At 63.5% G+C, this 13,665-nt stretch overlaps 1 protein-coding gene and 1 long non-coding RNA gene across 4 annotated transcripts; one reads left to right on the top strand and one right to left on the bottom strand.

Moving 5' to 3' along the window:
- The first annotated feature begins 137 nt into the window (after positions 1-137).
- On the top strand, positions 138-13,289 carry CRELD2 (cysteine rich with EGF like domains 2). Of its 3 annotated transcripts, none has more exons than XM_050745844.1 (10): positions 138-420; positions 822-904; positions 1,317-1,427; positions 1,742-1,833; positions 3,155-3,331; positions 4,134-4,229; positions 7,080-7,163; positions 8,208-8,303; positions 9,255-9,395; positions 13,020-13,289. In XM_050745844.1, the coding sequence occupies exons 1-10, from the start codon at positions 292-294 to the stop codon at positions 13,067-13,069; spliced, it is 1,059 nt and encodes a 352-aa protein (XP_050601801.1). In that variant the 5' UTR covers positions 138-291; the 3' UTR covers positions 13,070-13,289. The 3 variants fall into 3 exon arrangements, with proteins under 3 accessions (XP_050601801.1, XP_050601800.1, XP_050601802.1); XM_050745843.1 differs by having other exon boundaries at positions 13,017-13,289; XM_050745845.1 differs by having other exon boundaries at positions 3,840-4,229; positions 13,017-13,289.
- LOC126929468 (uncharacterized) lies at positions 2,326-7,083 on the bottom strand. Its single transcript, XR_007717184.1, has 3 exons — positions 5,682-7,083; positions 3,560-4,221; positions 2,326-3,401 (listed from the first exon to the last, which is right to left on the bottom strand). It is a non-coding gene; the product is annotated as an uncharacterized LOC126929468 (long non-coding RNA).
- Positions 13,290-13,665: the final 376 nt, after the last annotated feature.

Below are 13,665 nucleotides of genomic sequence, written 5' to 3'. Positions count from 1 at the left end.
CGGGGTTGGACATGCACGCCCCGCCCCCGGCTTCCCCGCGGACGCTGACCCGGGGCCTTCCCATTGGTTGCCTCTCGTGGCGAGCTCGGATTGGTCCACATCAGGCCGGGGCGGGTCCCATCGACCAATAGCGGCTCGGGGCTGGCGAGCGGGGCGGGGCCTCGCCGGCACCGTCAAGTAGCCAGGGGGACCGGCCGGCGCGGCTGGGAGCGGGTGGGCGGCCGAGAGGCCGGAGCCGCGCGGCCGCAGGACCTGGAGCTCCGGCTGCGTCTGCCCGCAGTGCTACCCGCCATGCGCCTGCCTCGCCGGGCCGCGCTGGGGCTCTTGTCGCTTCTGCTGCTGCTGCTGCCCGCGCCGGAGGCCGCCAAGAAGCCGACGCCCTGCCAGCGGTGCCGGGGGCTGGTGGACAAGTTTAACCAGGTGGGCAGGGGCCGGGCGGGGTCGTCCACCGTGGGCCCGGGGTCCACCTCACCCTGGATCCGGGGTTGCCCCACCTTGGGCCCGGGGTCCCCCTCACCCTGGAGCCAGGGTCGCCCTCACCCTGGATTCGAAGTCCCCCTCACCCTAGACCTGGGGCCCCCCTCACCCTGGATCCGGGGTCGCCCCCACCGTGGGCCTGGGGTCCCCCCACCGTCGATCCAGAGCCGCCACTCCGTAGTCCTGGAGTCCCCCTCACCCTCGACCCAGGATCCACCCCCGCCGTGGACCCAGGGTTGACCCCACCGTGGGCCTGGGGTCCCCTCACCCTCGACCTGGGGTCGCCCTCACCCTGGGCGGGGGGTCAGGTGGTACCAAGCCCTATGGGCACTGTCTCCTCGCAGGGGTTGGTGGATACCGCAAAGAAGAACTTTGGCGGCGGGAACACGGCTTGGGAGGAAAAGACGCTGTCCAAGTATGAGTCCAGGTGGGCGCTCTGGAGCAGCCCTGTGGGTCTTGGCCTGACCCTGTCCTGGGAAGCCGTGTCCTGCCTTTGGTGCCTGTGTTAATAACAGGGAGACAGAACAGCCCCCGAGGCACCAGTCACCTGTCTGAGTTGCCTTGGCTTCTGCCTGAGGACTAATGGCTGGATCCTCTCTGGCCTTCCAGCTTCTGCTCTGGTCCCTACCCCCTCAACAGACAGTGGCTTTTTAAAATGTAAACTGGAACACCAGCCCCACTTGTGTGAACCGCTCCTGGCCCCCTGACAGTGGGGTCCCCTTACTCTCTCTGCCTGGAATCCCGGCCCCCTCCCCTGCACCCGGGCTGGTGTGTTGGTTCGGATTTTTCTTCACTGGCTTGTGGCGCTGACCGTGGGCCCGCGTGGGCCTGTGTTTCAGCGAGATTCGCCTGCTGGAGATTCTGGAGGGGCTGTGCGAGAGCAGCGACTTCGAATGCAACCAGATGCTGGAGGCACAGGAGGAACACCTGGAGGCCTGGTGGCTGCAGCTGTGAGTGCCTTAAAACCTCTTAGAAGATACTTTTATTTTCCAACTTAGAATTTGAAATAACCTCAGACTTAGAAAGATACGGGAACAGTATGGAGCTCCCACCTGCCTCGCACCCACCTTACCCCTGCATTACTGTTTTTTATCACCAGGGTCAGTGATCAAAACCAGGAAATTAACGAGAAGACTCTGTCCACACCTAGACTCTTGTTTCCTGGATCTTGCAATACTCTAGAGCCTATGTTATGTTCAGCTGCATGTTTGTTTTAAAGAGCTGTGTCTGGTGGGATTCAGTGAATGTTTTCCTCCATCCTCAGGAAGAACGAGTATCCTGACTTATTCGAGTGGTTTTGTGTGAAGACGCTGAAACTGTGCTGCTCTCCAGGAACCTACGGTCCTGACTGTCTCGGTGCGTTTCTGCTTAGGGAAATCCCATCTCCTACGTCACTTCCCCTCTTCCTCTCACAATTCTTGGGGGATGAAAGCACAGAGGGGACCTGGGGGACCTCAGCTTTCTGTAGGGTCTGGGACCCTGCCGGACGGCTGCCTCCCCCATCCCCAACCCAACTTGGAGCACTTCACACCCTCCCGCTGCAGCCTCACCACTCACCTCACGCTTTAGTGTAAAACAGAGTATGTCATCCCAGCTGTGCTGTTAACTCAGGGGTTCACTGACTCAGGTTGTTCACAGCTGAGTCCACTCACCTGAGAGTCTGTCCTGACTGACCTGTCCAGGGGCTTCTCCCTGTGTGCACAGAGGGGACCACACCACGGCTTCTGTGGCTGCCACTGCAGAGAGCCCAGGGCAGTAGGTGTCTATCAGGCTGGGTGCACGGCCTTGAGCCTTAATGGGTGCTGCAGGACAGGGCTCTTCTGTGAAGAAGTGTGCAGAAACTGAAGCCACGGTTTAACGTTTATAAAAGGCAATCACGTGGTCAAGCAGGATCAGGTAGCAGAAGTTTCAGGTTTAGACCCCCGACCTGCCCCCCGTCAGCCTCCTGCCAGCCTCTGCGTCTATCCCTGGCGAACACTGGAGGCTGCAGCTGATGTTCCCACTCTCCCTGCAGTCTCCGCCCCTGATGCATCTGTGTCCCCATCACCATGTTTCAGCTGAGGCTGCCCAAAGCCACACAAAGTGCAGTCATGCATAACGACCAGGCATGTTCTGAGAAATGCATCATTAGGCGACTTTGTCATGGTGCCAACATGGCAGAGTGCACTCCACACGCCTAGGTGGTGCAGCCGCTCCGCACCTAGGCTGCCTGGCAGGGCCTACTGCTCCCAGGCCGTACACCCGCGTGGCACGTGAGGGTCCTGAGTACTGTGGGCCATTGCGACATGTGGTAAGAATGTGTCACCTGAATACATCTAAACATAGAACAGGTAATAAGGCGTATCGTGATGTCACTAGGCAATAGGAGCTGCTCAGCTTTATTATCATCTTAGGGGACAGCTGTGCCATGCAGGGTCCCTTGTTGACCTAAACGTCATCATGCAGCACGTGGCCGTAGTGAAGTCCAGGAGCCTGTGGTTTGCTCCACTCAGGCCATCCACCGCCAGCCCTGCAGAGCCCAGGAAATCAGTTTCCCCCAACACCCACTACAAGCCTGCAGGCTCATGTACGTCCTCAGAATTGTACAGGGTTTGGGTGCAGTGTGTTCTCTCTGTGTGAGAATACCCCACCAGTCACCACCAGGTGTACTCTGAGCATGGTTTTGTGTCCCCCAAAGCGTGCCAGGGTGGGTCCCAGAGGCCCTGCAGCGGGAATGGCCACTGCAGCGGAGACGGCAGCAGACAGGGTGACGGGTCCTGCCGGTGCCACGTGGGGTACCAGGGCCCACTGTGCACTGACTGCATGGACGGCTACTTCAGCTCACTCCGGAACGAGACCCACAGCGTCTGCACAGGTACGGGCTACGCCTGGGCCGGCCCCGGGGTGAGGCAGGATGACAACAGCCGCTTGCTGGAGCTGCCTGCCTAGATGGGAACAGGGGCCTGCTGATATCCTAACCCCGGATGTCCAGGGAAGCTTCGGGGGCCCAGAAGGATGAATTAAAACGTCAGAAGATAGAGGCAGGGGTTGTTAGGGGCGCTTCCTGTCCCATAACAGCCCCTAGAAGGGAGAAGCTACTCACCTTCCTCTCTAGTTCGAGGTCTGCCCCGACCTTGAGTTGTGATGGGCCACACAGTGCACAGGTCCTGGAGGTACCATGTGGGCCGTGCACCGGCCCAGAGAGCAGCACCTGTCAAATCCCTGCAGGCCATTATGAGTGGCATCTTTCTAAAGGACGTTTTCTCCCTGGTTGTCACTGATACGTAGGAAAACTCTGGGTGTGTTGACATCTTGGACATGAGTGCATGGTTGGCCGGTAGCCCCCTAGGCTATTCTGGGCAGACAGACCTGTGGATCGCCAGTCAGGACCGGCCTCTCTGGTTCTTACACCCCTTGCCGTCTGTCTCTTGGATGTTGGCATGGCATGGGGCACGTGTGGATCCGGAACACGCACACCCAGCCAGGCTACAGCTCCAGAGTACGGATAGCTGCCTTCTCCAGGTTATTAAAAATTCCTTGGAGTCCTGATTTGCTGAGAATTTTAAATTCATGGGCACTGAAAACCCCATGTTGCTTTTTCCCCTTAAATTCCTCACTTTTAAACAAGCTGGTACCTGAGAGGGGGGTTCGTACCCAGGCCCGCCTTTGCCTTCCAGCCTGCGACGAGTCCTGCAAGACGTGCTCGGGCCCGACCAACAGAGACTGCGGCGAGTGCGAAGTGGGCTGGGTGCTGGACGAGGGCGCCTGCGTGGGTGAGGAGCGGCCCGGGGGTGGAGGAGGGCGCCCGCGTGGGTGAGGAGCGGCCCGGGGGTGGAGGAGGGGCGCCCGCGTGGGTGAGGAGCGGCCGGGGGTGGAGGAGGGCGCCCGCGTGGGTGAGGAGCGGCCCGGGGGTGGAGGAGGGCGCCCGCGTGGGTGAGGAGGGGTCCGGGGGTGGACGAGGGCGCCCGCGTGGGTGAGGAGGGGTCCGGGGGTGGAGGAGGGCGCCCGCGTGGGTGAGGAGGGGCCCGGGGGTGGAGGAGGGCGCCCGCGTGGGTGAGGAGCGGCCCGGGGGTGGAGGAGGGCGCCCGCGTGGGTGAGGAGCGGCCCGGGGGTGGAGGAGGGGGCCCCGCGTGGGTGAGGAGGGGCCCGGGGGTGGACGAGGGCGCCCCGCGTGGGTGAGGAGGGGTCCGGGGGTGGAGGAGGGCTCCCGCGTGGGTGAGGGGGTGAGGAGGGGTCCGGGGGTGGACGAGGGCGCCCGCGTGGGTGAGGAGGGGTCCGGGGGTGGAGGAGGGCGCCCGCGTGGGTGAGGAGGGGTCCGGGGGTGGAGGAGGGCGCCCGCGTGGGTGAGGAGGGGGTCCGGGGGTGGGAGGGGGGCGCCCGCGTGGGTGAGGAGGGGTCCGGGGGTGGAGGAGGGCGCCCGCGTGGGTGAGGGGGGGTGAGGAGGGGTCCGGGGGTGGACGAGGGCGCCCGCGTGGGTGAGGAGGGGTCCGGGGGTGGAGGAGGGGGCGCCCGCGTGGGTGAGGAGGGGTCCGGGGGTGGACGAGGGCGCCCGCGTGGGTGAGGAGGGGTCCGGGGGTGGAGGAGGGCGCCCGCGTGGGTGAGGGGGTGAGGAGGGGTCCGGGGGTGGACGAGGGAGCCCGCGTGGGTGAGGAGGGGTCCGGGGGTGGACGAGGGGCGCCTGCGTGGGTGAGGAGGGGTCCGGGGGTGGAGGAGGGCGCCTGCGTGGGTGAGGAGCGGCCCGGGGGTGGAGGAGGGCGCCTGCGTGGGTGAGGAGCGGCCCGGGGGTGGAGGAGGGCGCCCCCGTGGGTGAGGAGGGGTCCGGGGGTGGACGAGGGCGCCCGCGTGGGTGAGGAGGGGTCCGGGGGTGGAGGAGGGCGCCCGCGTGGGTGAGGGGGTGAGGAGGGGTCCGGGGGTGGACGAGGGAGCCCGCGTGGGTGAGGAGGGGTCCGGGGGTGGACGAGGGCGCCCGCGTGGGTGAGGAGGGGTCCGGGGTTGGAGGAGGGCGCCTGCGTGGGTGAGGAGGGGTCCGGGGGTGGGGGCTCCCCAAGGTCCGCTTCTGCCCAGCCTCTGCGTCCCCGTCCCGCCAGCTGCTCCTGGTTCACGGCCCTCCCCATCTCTGCTCATTCTGGGTCATGGGAAGGGGATCGTTGAGGGGACCCCTAGGCTCCCACACCTGTGATCCCACCACGCACGGGTCAGGAAGGATCATGGGACTTCCTTCGTACCTTCTGGACTGGGCAGGCATCGGGGCCACAGTGTCCTTGCTGTCAGGTGGCCCTGGGGCTGTGGACCTGTGGTGCCAGCTGCCCCGAGTCGGCTGACAGCTCCTGGGAACTCATCCGAGTGTGTTCCTGGGTGGGAGGCCGCCGGCAGGGGCCAGCTGTATCCCTCTGTGCGGGTTTCAGAAGACACACGGATGGGGCATATCAGGGTGGTCCTGGCTGCACCCATGGTGGCAGAGGCTGGTGGGTCCCGGGGGATGTGGGAAAGGGCAGGGCACAGTGGCACAGCCAGGTCTGGGAGCAGGCAGAAGGGCAGGGCCGTGCTGCTGGCATGTGCAATGGAAACTGCCTTTTCCCGCAGACGGCAAGCTCAGGGTGGCAGGGGGCTGCCCACGAGCTCCTGCCGTCCGAGGGGTACGGCCCCCTACTCACACCAGTGTGACAAGCCAGCTCCGTGCCTGGCAGTGCTCAGCCAGGAGGGGGACGTCACCTCCTAACACAGGCCTCCAGGTTTTAAGTGGTGCCAGGTCTGGACGTCTCCAGCATTGTGCTATGCTCACCCCACCCTGTCCCCCACATGGTGGGCATCACCTGCTTCAGCTGTGTCTCTTCCCGCCAGCCTGGCTATGGGCACAGCACTTACAAAGCCAGCCCTGCAGCGCCTCTGAGCTCTGGAGAAGCCAAAGGCTCTGGCTTCATGGGGAGGGTCTGGGACTAGCTGTGGCTTTCCCGCAGTCCAGGTGCCGAGTGGGTGTGGTGGCTCACGCTTGTAATCCCAGCACTTTGGGAGGCTGAGGCAGGTGGATCACGAGGTCAGGAGATCGAGACACTCCTGGCTAACACAGTGAAACCCCATCTCTACTAAAAATACAAAAACTTAGCCGGGCGTGGTGGCGGGCACCTGTAGTCCCAGCCACTCGGGAGGCTGGGGCAGGAGAATGGCGTGAACCTGGGAGGCAGAGCTTGCAGTGAGCCAAGGTCGCACCACTGAACTCCAGCCCGGTCAAAAGAGCGAGACTCTATCTCAAAAAAAAAAAAAAAAAATTGGAGCTCAGCCCCTGGCAGGTTCCACAGCTCTGGGGAGAAGGGAGAGGGATATGGGGGCGTGAGGTGTGGAGGCTCTCACTGTCTCACCCTCACGCGATGCGTCACCATCCTCACGGGGCCCCTGCCACAGTTGGCACTGACTCTGTAAGGACAGGGCCTGGCCATCGCCTTATCCCCTCCCCTGCCACGTGGGACCTCCGAGGAGGACATTTGAGATGATCCCCCCAGGGGCTGCCCTCCTCCCTGCCCTTCCCCAGCCGGTCCTGGCCGTGGGCTGTATCAGGCCATGATCATTCCTCCTGCTCCCTGGCCAGGCCGTCCTGGGCCGCTCACAGCTGTGCCATTCTGTTCCAGACGTGGACGAGTGTGCGGCCGAGACGCCGCCCTGCAGCGCTGCACAGTTCTGTAAGAATGCCAACGGCTCCTACACATGCGAAGGTGGGTCCAGCGGGCGGGCCTGCACTCCGGGTCCCTCCTGGGTTTCATTGCTGTCTTTGTAAACATTCATTTATGACTTCTTAGCATCACTTATATACCTCCTGCCTGCTCTGAGAACACTTAGTGTGGCAAAATAAGTCATAGGTATTTGCTGTAGGAAAATCAGAAAATTTAAGTAAGTTAAAGAAAATTAAAAACCCACGAGTTCCCTGGAGAGCGCACCCTGCTCGTGCCCCCCAGCGCCCCCACAACGTGCCCTGTGTGATTTTCCACAGCACCTATCGGTGTTTTCCACCCAGCAGCTTGTCCTGTGTCCTGTGGTTTCTCCATCATGTTCATGATTTTGGAGCATGCCATTGTTTCATACGTTTAAAACAATGTCTATTGCTGGACATTTACGTCATAACAATTTTTCAACTGTTATCAACTGTGAATACTCTTGAAGGTAAAACTTTTCACATTCCTTATGATTTTCTTTGGATTAATTTCCAAATCGTTCAGTCAAGGAAATGTGTCTTTTAGGGCCATAGTGCCCCAGAAGAGTTGTGCCGATCCCCAGTCCCAGCAGTAGGAAGGAGCCTCTGTGACAGCCCCGGGCAGTTTTCACTGTTGGGAGTGCAGACAGCAGGACCCTCATTGAGCCACTACACTGGAAGCCATGCTAGAGGCTCCCCGGCGTGTGGGGGTCCAACGCCGGCTCCCCGGCGTGTGGGGGTCCCATGCTAGAGGCTCCCCAGCATGTGGGGGTCTGACACCGGCTCCCCGGCGTGTGGGGGTCCGATGCCAGCTCCCCGGCATGTGGGGGTCCCATGCTAGAGGCTCCCCGGCGTGTGGGGGTCCCATGCTAGAGGCTCCCCAGCATGTGGGGGTCCGACACCGGCTCCCCGGCGTGTGGGGGTCCGATGCCGGCTCCCCGGCATGTGGGGGTCCCATGCTAGAGGCTCACCAGCATGTGGGGGTCCCATGCTAGAGGCTCCCCGGCATGTGGGGGTCTGACACCAGCTCCCCGGCGTGTGGGGGTCTGACGCTGGCTCCCTGTTGCAGAGTGTGACTCCAGCTGTGTGGGCTGCACAGGGGAAGGCCCAGGAAACTGTAAAGAGTGTATCCCCGGCTACGCGAGGGAGCATGGACAGTGTGCAGGTCAGTGACGGGGTCTGTGCTGGACGCAGGTGGACCCTTCCCAAGGGACCATGATGTGAATGGCCCCAGGAGGTGCTGCCAGGGATGGGAAGCAGCTGAGACCCGTCCTGCAGACGCAGCTCCCCAGGGTCACTGCGCACTCACCCTGAGGTCCACAAGATGCAGAAGCAGTGGGAGTGGGGGATGAGCTCTGCATGGCCGATCCTGGTGTAGATGGCACTGCTGCACCAGCCTCTCCCCAGTGGCCTCGTTCCCCAGGTCCAGAGCCTCTGCTTTCTCTCCAGCTCCTGGGTGGTGCTTGCCTCGAGGCTTAAGGCCAGGCCTGCCATGGTTGTGGGCTGCCTGGGTGAGCCTGGGCGTGGCTGGAATCCAGGTGGAGAAACTGGGCTTCCTGACCAGGCGCGGTGGCTCATGCCTGTAATCCCAGCACTTTGGGAGGCCGAGGCGGGTGGATCACGAGGTCAGGAGATCGAGACCATCCTGGCTAACACGGTGAAACCCCGTCTCTACTAAAAATACAAAAACTTAGCCGGGCGTGGTGGCGGGCACCTGTAGTCCCAGCTACTTGGGAGGCTGAGGCAGGAGAATGGCGTGAACCCGGGAGGCGGAGCTTGCAGTGAGCTGAGACCACGCCACTGCACTCCAGCCTGGGCGAGAGTGAGACTCCGTCTCCAAAAAAAAAGAAAAGAAAGTGGGCTTCTTGGGCACATGCCAGCCTTCTGGCCTCACCTGGAGGTCTCTTCTCTGCATTTTCTACCAGTTGAGGGCCCAACTTTGAGACATGAAATTCTGCCCTCTTGAAGCCTTTCCTGACCTTTGCTCCTTTCTGTAACATGACGTTTGTCATTGTTGTGCTTTCTTTATGTGAGTGAATCTGAATGAATGAGTTTCACAGTCTGCTGCACATCTGCTAAGTGGAGTAATTATTAAAACGGAGTCTTTTAATTTTAGATGTAGATGAGTGCTCACTAGCAGAAAAAGCCTGTGTGAGGAAAAACGAAAACTGCTACAATACTCCAGGGAGCTACGTCTGCGTGTGTCCTGACGGCTTCGAAGAAACTGAAGATGCCTGTGTGCCGCCGGCAGAGGCTGGTGAGTGGCGCGGCTCCCTCCACACGGGCTCCCTCCACACGGGCTCCCACACACGGGCTCCCTCCACACGGGCTCCTCACACACGGCTCCCTCCACACGGGCTCCCTCCACACGGGCTCCTCACACACGGGTTCCCACACACGGCTCCCTCCACACGGGCTCCCACACACGGGCTCCCACACGGGCTCCCCACACACGGGCTCCCCCCACACGGGCTCCCTCCACACGGGCTCCCTCCACACGGGCTCCCACACACGGGCTCCCCACACACGGGCTCCCCACACACGGGCTCCCCCCACACGGGCTCCCTCCACACGGGCTCCCTCCACACGGGCTCCCACACACGGGCTCCCCACACACGGGCTCCCCACACACGGCTCCCTCCACACGGGCTCCTCACACACGGGCTCCCACACACGGGCCCCTCCACACGGCCCCCTCCACACGGGTCCCCTCCACACGGGCCCCCTCCACACGGGCTCCCTCCACACGGGCTCCCCACACACGGCCCCCTCCACACGGGCTCCCCACACACGGCCCCCTCCACACGGGCCCCTCCACACGGCCCCCTCCACACGGGCCCCCTCCACACGGGCCCCCTCCACACGGGCCCCCTCCACACGGGCCCCTCCACACGGGCTCCCCACACACGGGCCCCCTCCACACGGGCCCCTCCACACGGCCCCCTCCACACGGCCCCCCTCACACGGGCCCCCTCCACACGGGCCCCCTCCACACGGGCTCCCTCCACACGGGCTCCCCACACACGGCCCCCTCCACACGGGCTCCCCACACACGGGCCCCTCCACACGGCCCCCTCCACACGGGCCCCCTCCACACGGGCCCCCTCCACACGGGCTCCCTCCACACGGGCTCCCCACACACGGCCCCCTCCACACGGGCCCCCTCCACACGGGCCCCCTCCACACGGGCCCCCTCCACACGGGCCCCCCCACACGGCTCCCCCCACACGGGCTCCCCCCGCACGGGCTCCCCCCACACGGCCCCCTCCACACGGCCCCCTCCACACGGGCTCCCCCCACACGGGCTCCCCCCACACGGGCTCCCCACACACGGCCCCCTCCACACGGCCCCCTCCACACGGGCTCCCTCCACACGGGCTCCCCCCACACGGGCTCCCTCCACACGGGCTCCCCACACACGGCCCCCTCCACACGGACCCCCTCCACACGGGCTCCCTCCACACGGGCTCCCCCCGCACTGGCCCCCCCCCGCACGGGCCCCCCACCACACGGCCCCCCCTCATGGGCTCCCCCACACGGGCCCCCCCCACACGGGCCCCCCCCACACGGGCTCCCCCTACACAGGCCCCCTCCACACGGGCCCCCTCCACACGGGCTCCCCCCACACGGGCTCCCCCCACACGGGCCCCCTCCACACGGGCTCCCCCCGCACGGGCCCCCTCCGCACGGGCCCCCTCCGCACGGGCCCCCTCCACATGGGCTCCCCCCACACGCGCCCCCTCCACACGGGCTCCCCCGACACAGACTACCCTCCACACGGGCCCCCCCCCACACGGGCCCCCTCCACACGGGCTCCCCACACACGGGCTCCCCCCGCACGGGCCCCCCACCACACGGCCCCCCCCCATGGGCTCCCCCACCACGGGCTCCCCCACCACGGGCCCCCCCCACACGGGCCCCCTCCACACGGGCTCCCTCCACACGGGCTCCCCCCGCACGGGCCTCCTCCGCACGGGCCCCCTCCGCACGGGCTCTCCCCACACGCGCCCCCTCCACACGGGCTCCCCCGACACAGACTACCCTCCACACGGCCCCCCCCCCCCCCCACACGGGCCCCCTCCACACGGGCTCCCCCGACACAGACTACCCTCCACACGGGCCCCCTCCACACGGGCTCCCTCCACACAGACTACCCTCCACACGGGCCGCCTCCACACGAGCTCTCTCCACACGGGCTCCCTCCACACAGACTACCCTCCACACGGGCTCCCCCCACACGGGCTCCCCCGACACGGGCCGCCTCCACACGGGCTCCCCCCACACAGGCTCCCTCCACACAGACTGCCCCCCACACAGGCTCCCCCTACACAGACTGACCCCTACACAGGCTCCCTCCACACAGGCTCTCTCCACATGAGCTCCCCCAACATGGGCTGCCTCCCCTGGACCTCAGGGCTTGCAGGTAGACTGGCTGCTTGGTCTGAAATCCACACAGACAGTGGCCTTGGGATAGTGAGAGGGGGGTTCCCGGAAGACAGGTGCATAACACCTCTGTGTGGGCACACTTGCACAGAGAGGTACCGGCTTCCTGAGGATGAAGCCCCCAGGTTCACAGCTCACACGGAAGTTAAGGCGATGAAAAGGGAAGTCTCTGAACCTCAAACCTCAGCAGGCAAGGAGGAGCAGACAGAAGAGGCAGCTGAGGATCTGGAAAAGTCATCTGGGGAAGCTGCCCAGGGTGCCACAGAGACAGGGACTGGCAGGAAGTGGTGAAGGGCAAGCAGGTCCCCCATGCCTGTTTCCTGGAGCTGCCTTACCAAGAACCAGGGACTCGGGCTCCAGCAACAGAAATGTGCCTCTCACAGATCTGGAGCCAGAAGTCAGAGGCCCAGATGCAAGCAGGCTGCTTCCTTGGGAGGCTGGGCAGGCACATCTGTTCCGGGCCTCTGTCCTTGCCTGGGGACGCCACCTGCTCCCCATGTCTTCACATAGTCCCATGCAGTGTCTACAAACCTCCCCTCTTCGTCACTAATGCCCTCGTGTTAACTTAGCCATCTCTAAAGACCCTATTTCCAAACAAGGTCACAATCCCAGGTGCTGGGAGTAAAGACTTCAGCATCTTTTGGGGGGCACAGCTCTGCCCACAACAGTCCTCACAGAAGTCTAGAATACAGAGTGTGGGAAAGAAGCAGCATTCAAGGAGATGTTGGCTAACGGTTTTTCAGAATGAATAAGGCAGGATTCAGATTCCAGAAGCTGTTTCCTGAGCAGGACAAATAAAAGCAATTCCACCTCTAGAAGCATCGTAGTAAACAGCAACAGCAAGACAGGAGAACTGAGGGGTCGGCAGAGACAGACAGGCAAGAGGACAAGGCTGTCTGCCACCCCTTCAGTCCCCTCTTGCCCCTCCCTCCCCTCACCCTTGGTCCCCTCTTGCCCCTCCCTCCCCCCCACCCTCGGTCCCCTCTTGCCCCTCCCTCCCCCCCCCACCCTCGGTCCCCTCTTGCCCCTCCTTCCCCTCACCCTTGGTCCCCTCTTGCCCCTCCCTCCCCCCCCCCCCTCCGCCCCCTCTTGCCCCTCCCTCCTACCACCACCCTGGGTCCCCTCTTTCTCCTCCCCCCACCACCATTGCTCAGGCTCCCATTCTACTGGGCTGCAAGGAACCCCTTGCCGCTCCCATCTCCGCATCCTCCACACCCAAGGCATTGCGGCGGCTTTGAAATCCGTTCGTTCTGCCTCATCTCTCATCTGCTGTGGGGGGAACCGGGGGTCTACGAGCTGCCCTTGGACCACTGCGTCTGGGGCCTTGAGCCAGGACTGGACAGGCAGTCCCTGCACCTGCTGCTGTCCTGGGAAAGGCCTCGTCCCCAGGGCCCTTCGTGCCGAGCTTTGACGACCTGTGCTTGTTTTCTGACAGAAGCCACAGAAGAAGAAAGCCCGACACAGCTGCCCGCCCACGAAGACCTGTAACGTGCTAGACTTGCCCTTTAAATTATTCAGAAGGACGTCCTGTGGAAAATGTGGCCCCGAGGATGTGTCCCCTGCAGTGGACAGCGGGAGGGAGAAGCTGCCTGGTCTCTAATGTTTGATTCTCATTTGGCCCTTAAACAGCTGCATTTCTTGGTGGTTCTTAAACAGACTTGTATATTTTGATACAGTTCTTTGTAATAAAATTGACCATTGAAGGTAATCAGGAGAACGGGTATGGGTTTGTCTCATTAATCAGGACAGACCTTTACCACTGAGTTTGCACCTGTCCTGCCAGAGCCGGGAGGTGACCAGGGCTGCCGAGGTCTGCAGAGGCAGCAGGTCTGGTCCTGGGCTGGTGGCTCTGCTGTCCCTGAACAGGACTCACGTGCCGCTTGGGGGAGGAGAGGAGGAGGGAAGGAGGGGAGGAGAGGAGTAGGGGAGGGCCCTCCCCCTTCCCCTCCCCCTCCCCCTCCCCCTTCCCCTCCTCCTCCCCCTCCCCCTCCCTCGGGCGAGAACCTAAAGACGTGACCAGGTGGGTTTCAGGGGTCCCACCTATGGGCCCCTCTTCAGTGATTCAAAGGATGTACAAGCAGGGA

The sequence above is a fragment of the Macaca thibetana genome, chromosome 10 (assembly GCF_024542745.1).
Source record: "Macaca thibetana thibetana isolate TM-01 chromosome 10, ASM2454274v1, whole genome shotgun sequence".
Taxonomy (NCBI): domain Eukaryota; kingdom Metazoa; phylum Chordata; class Mammalia; order Primates; family Cercopithecidae; genus Macaca; species Macaca thibetana.
Note: the sequence above shows the minus strand (reverse complement) of the source record. Positions and strands in the feature narration are given on the sequence as shown.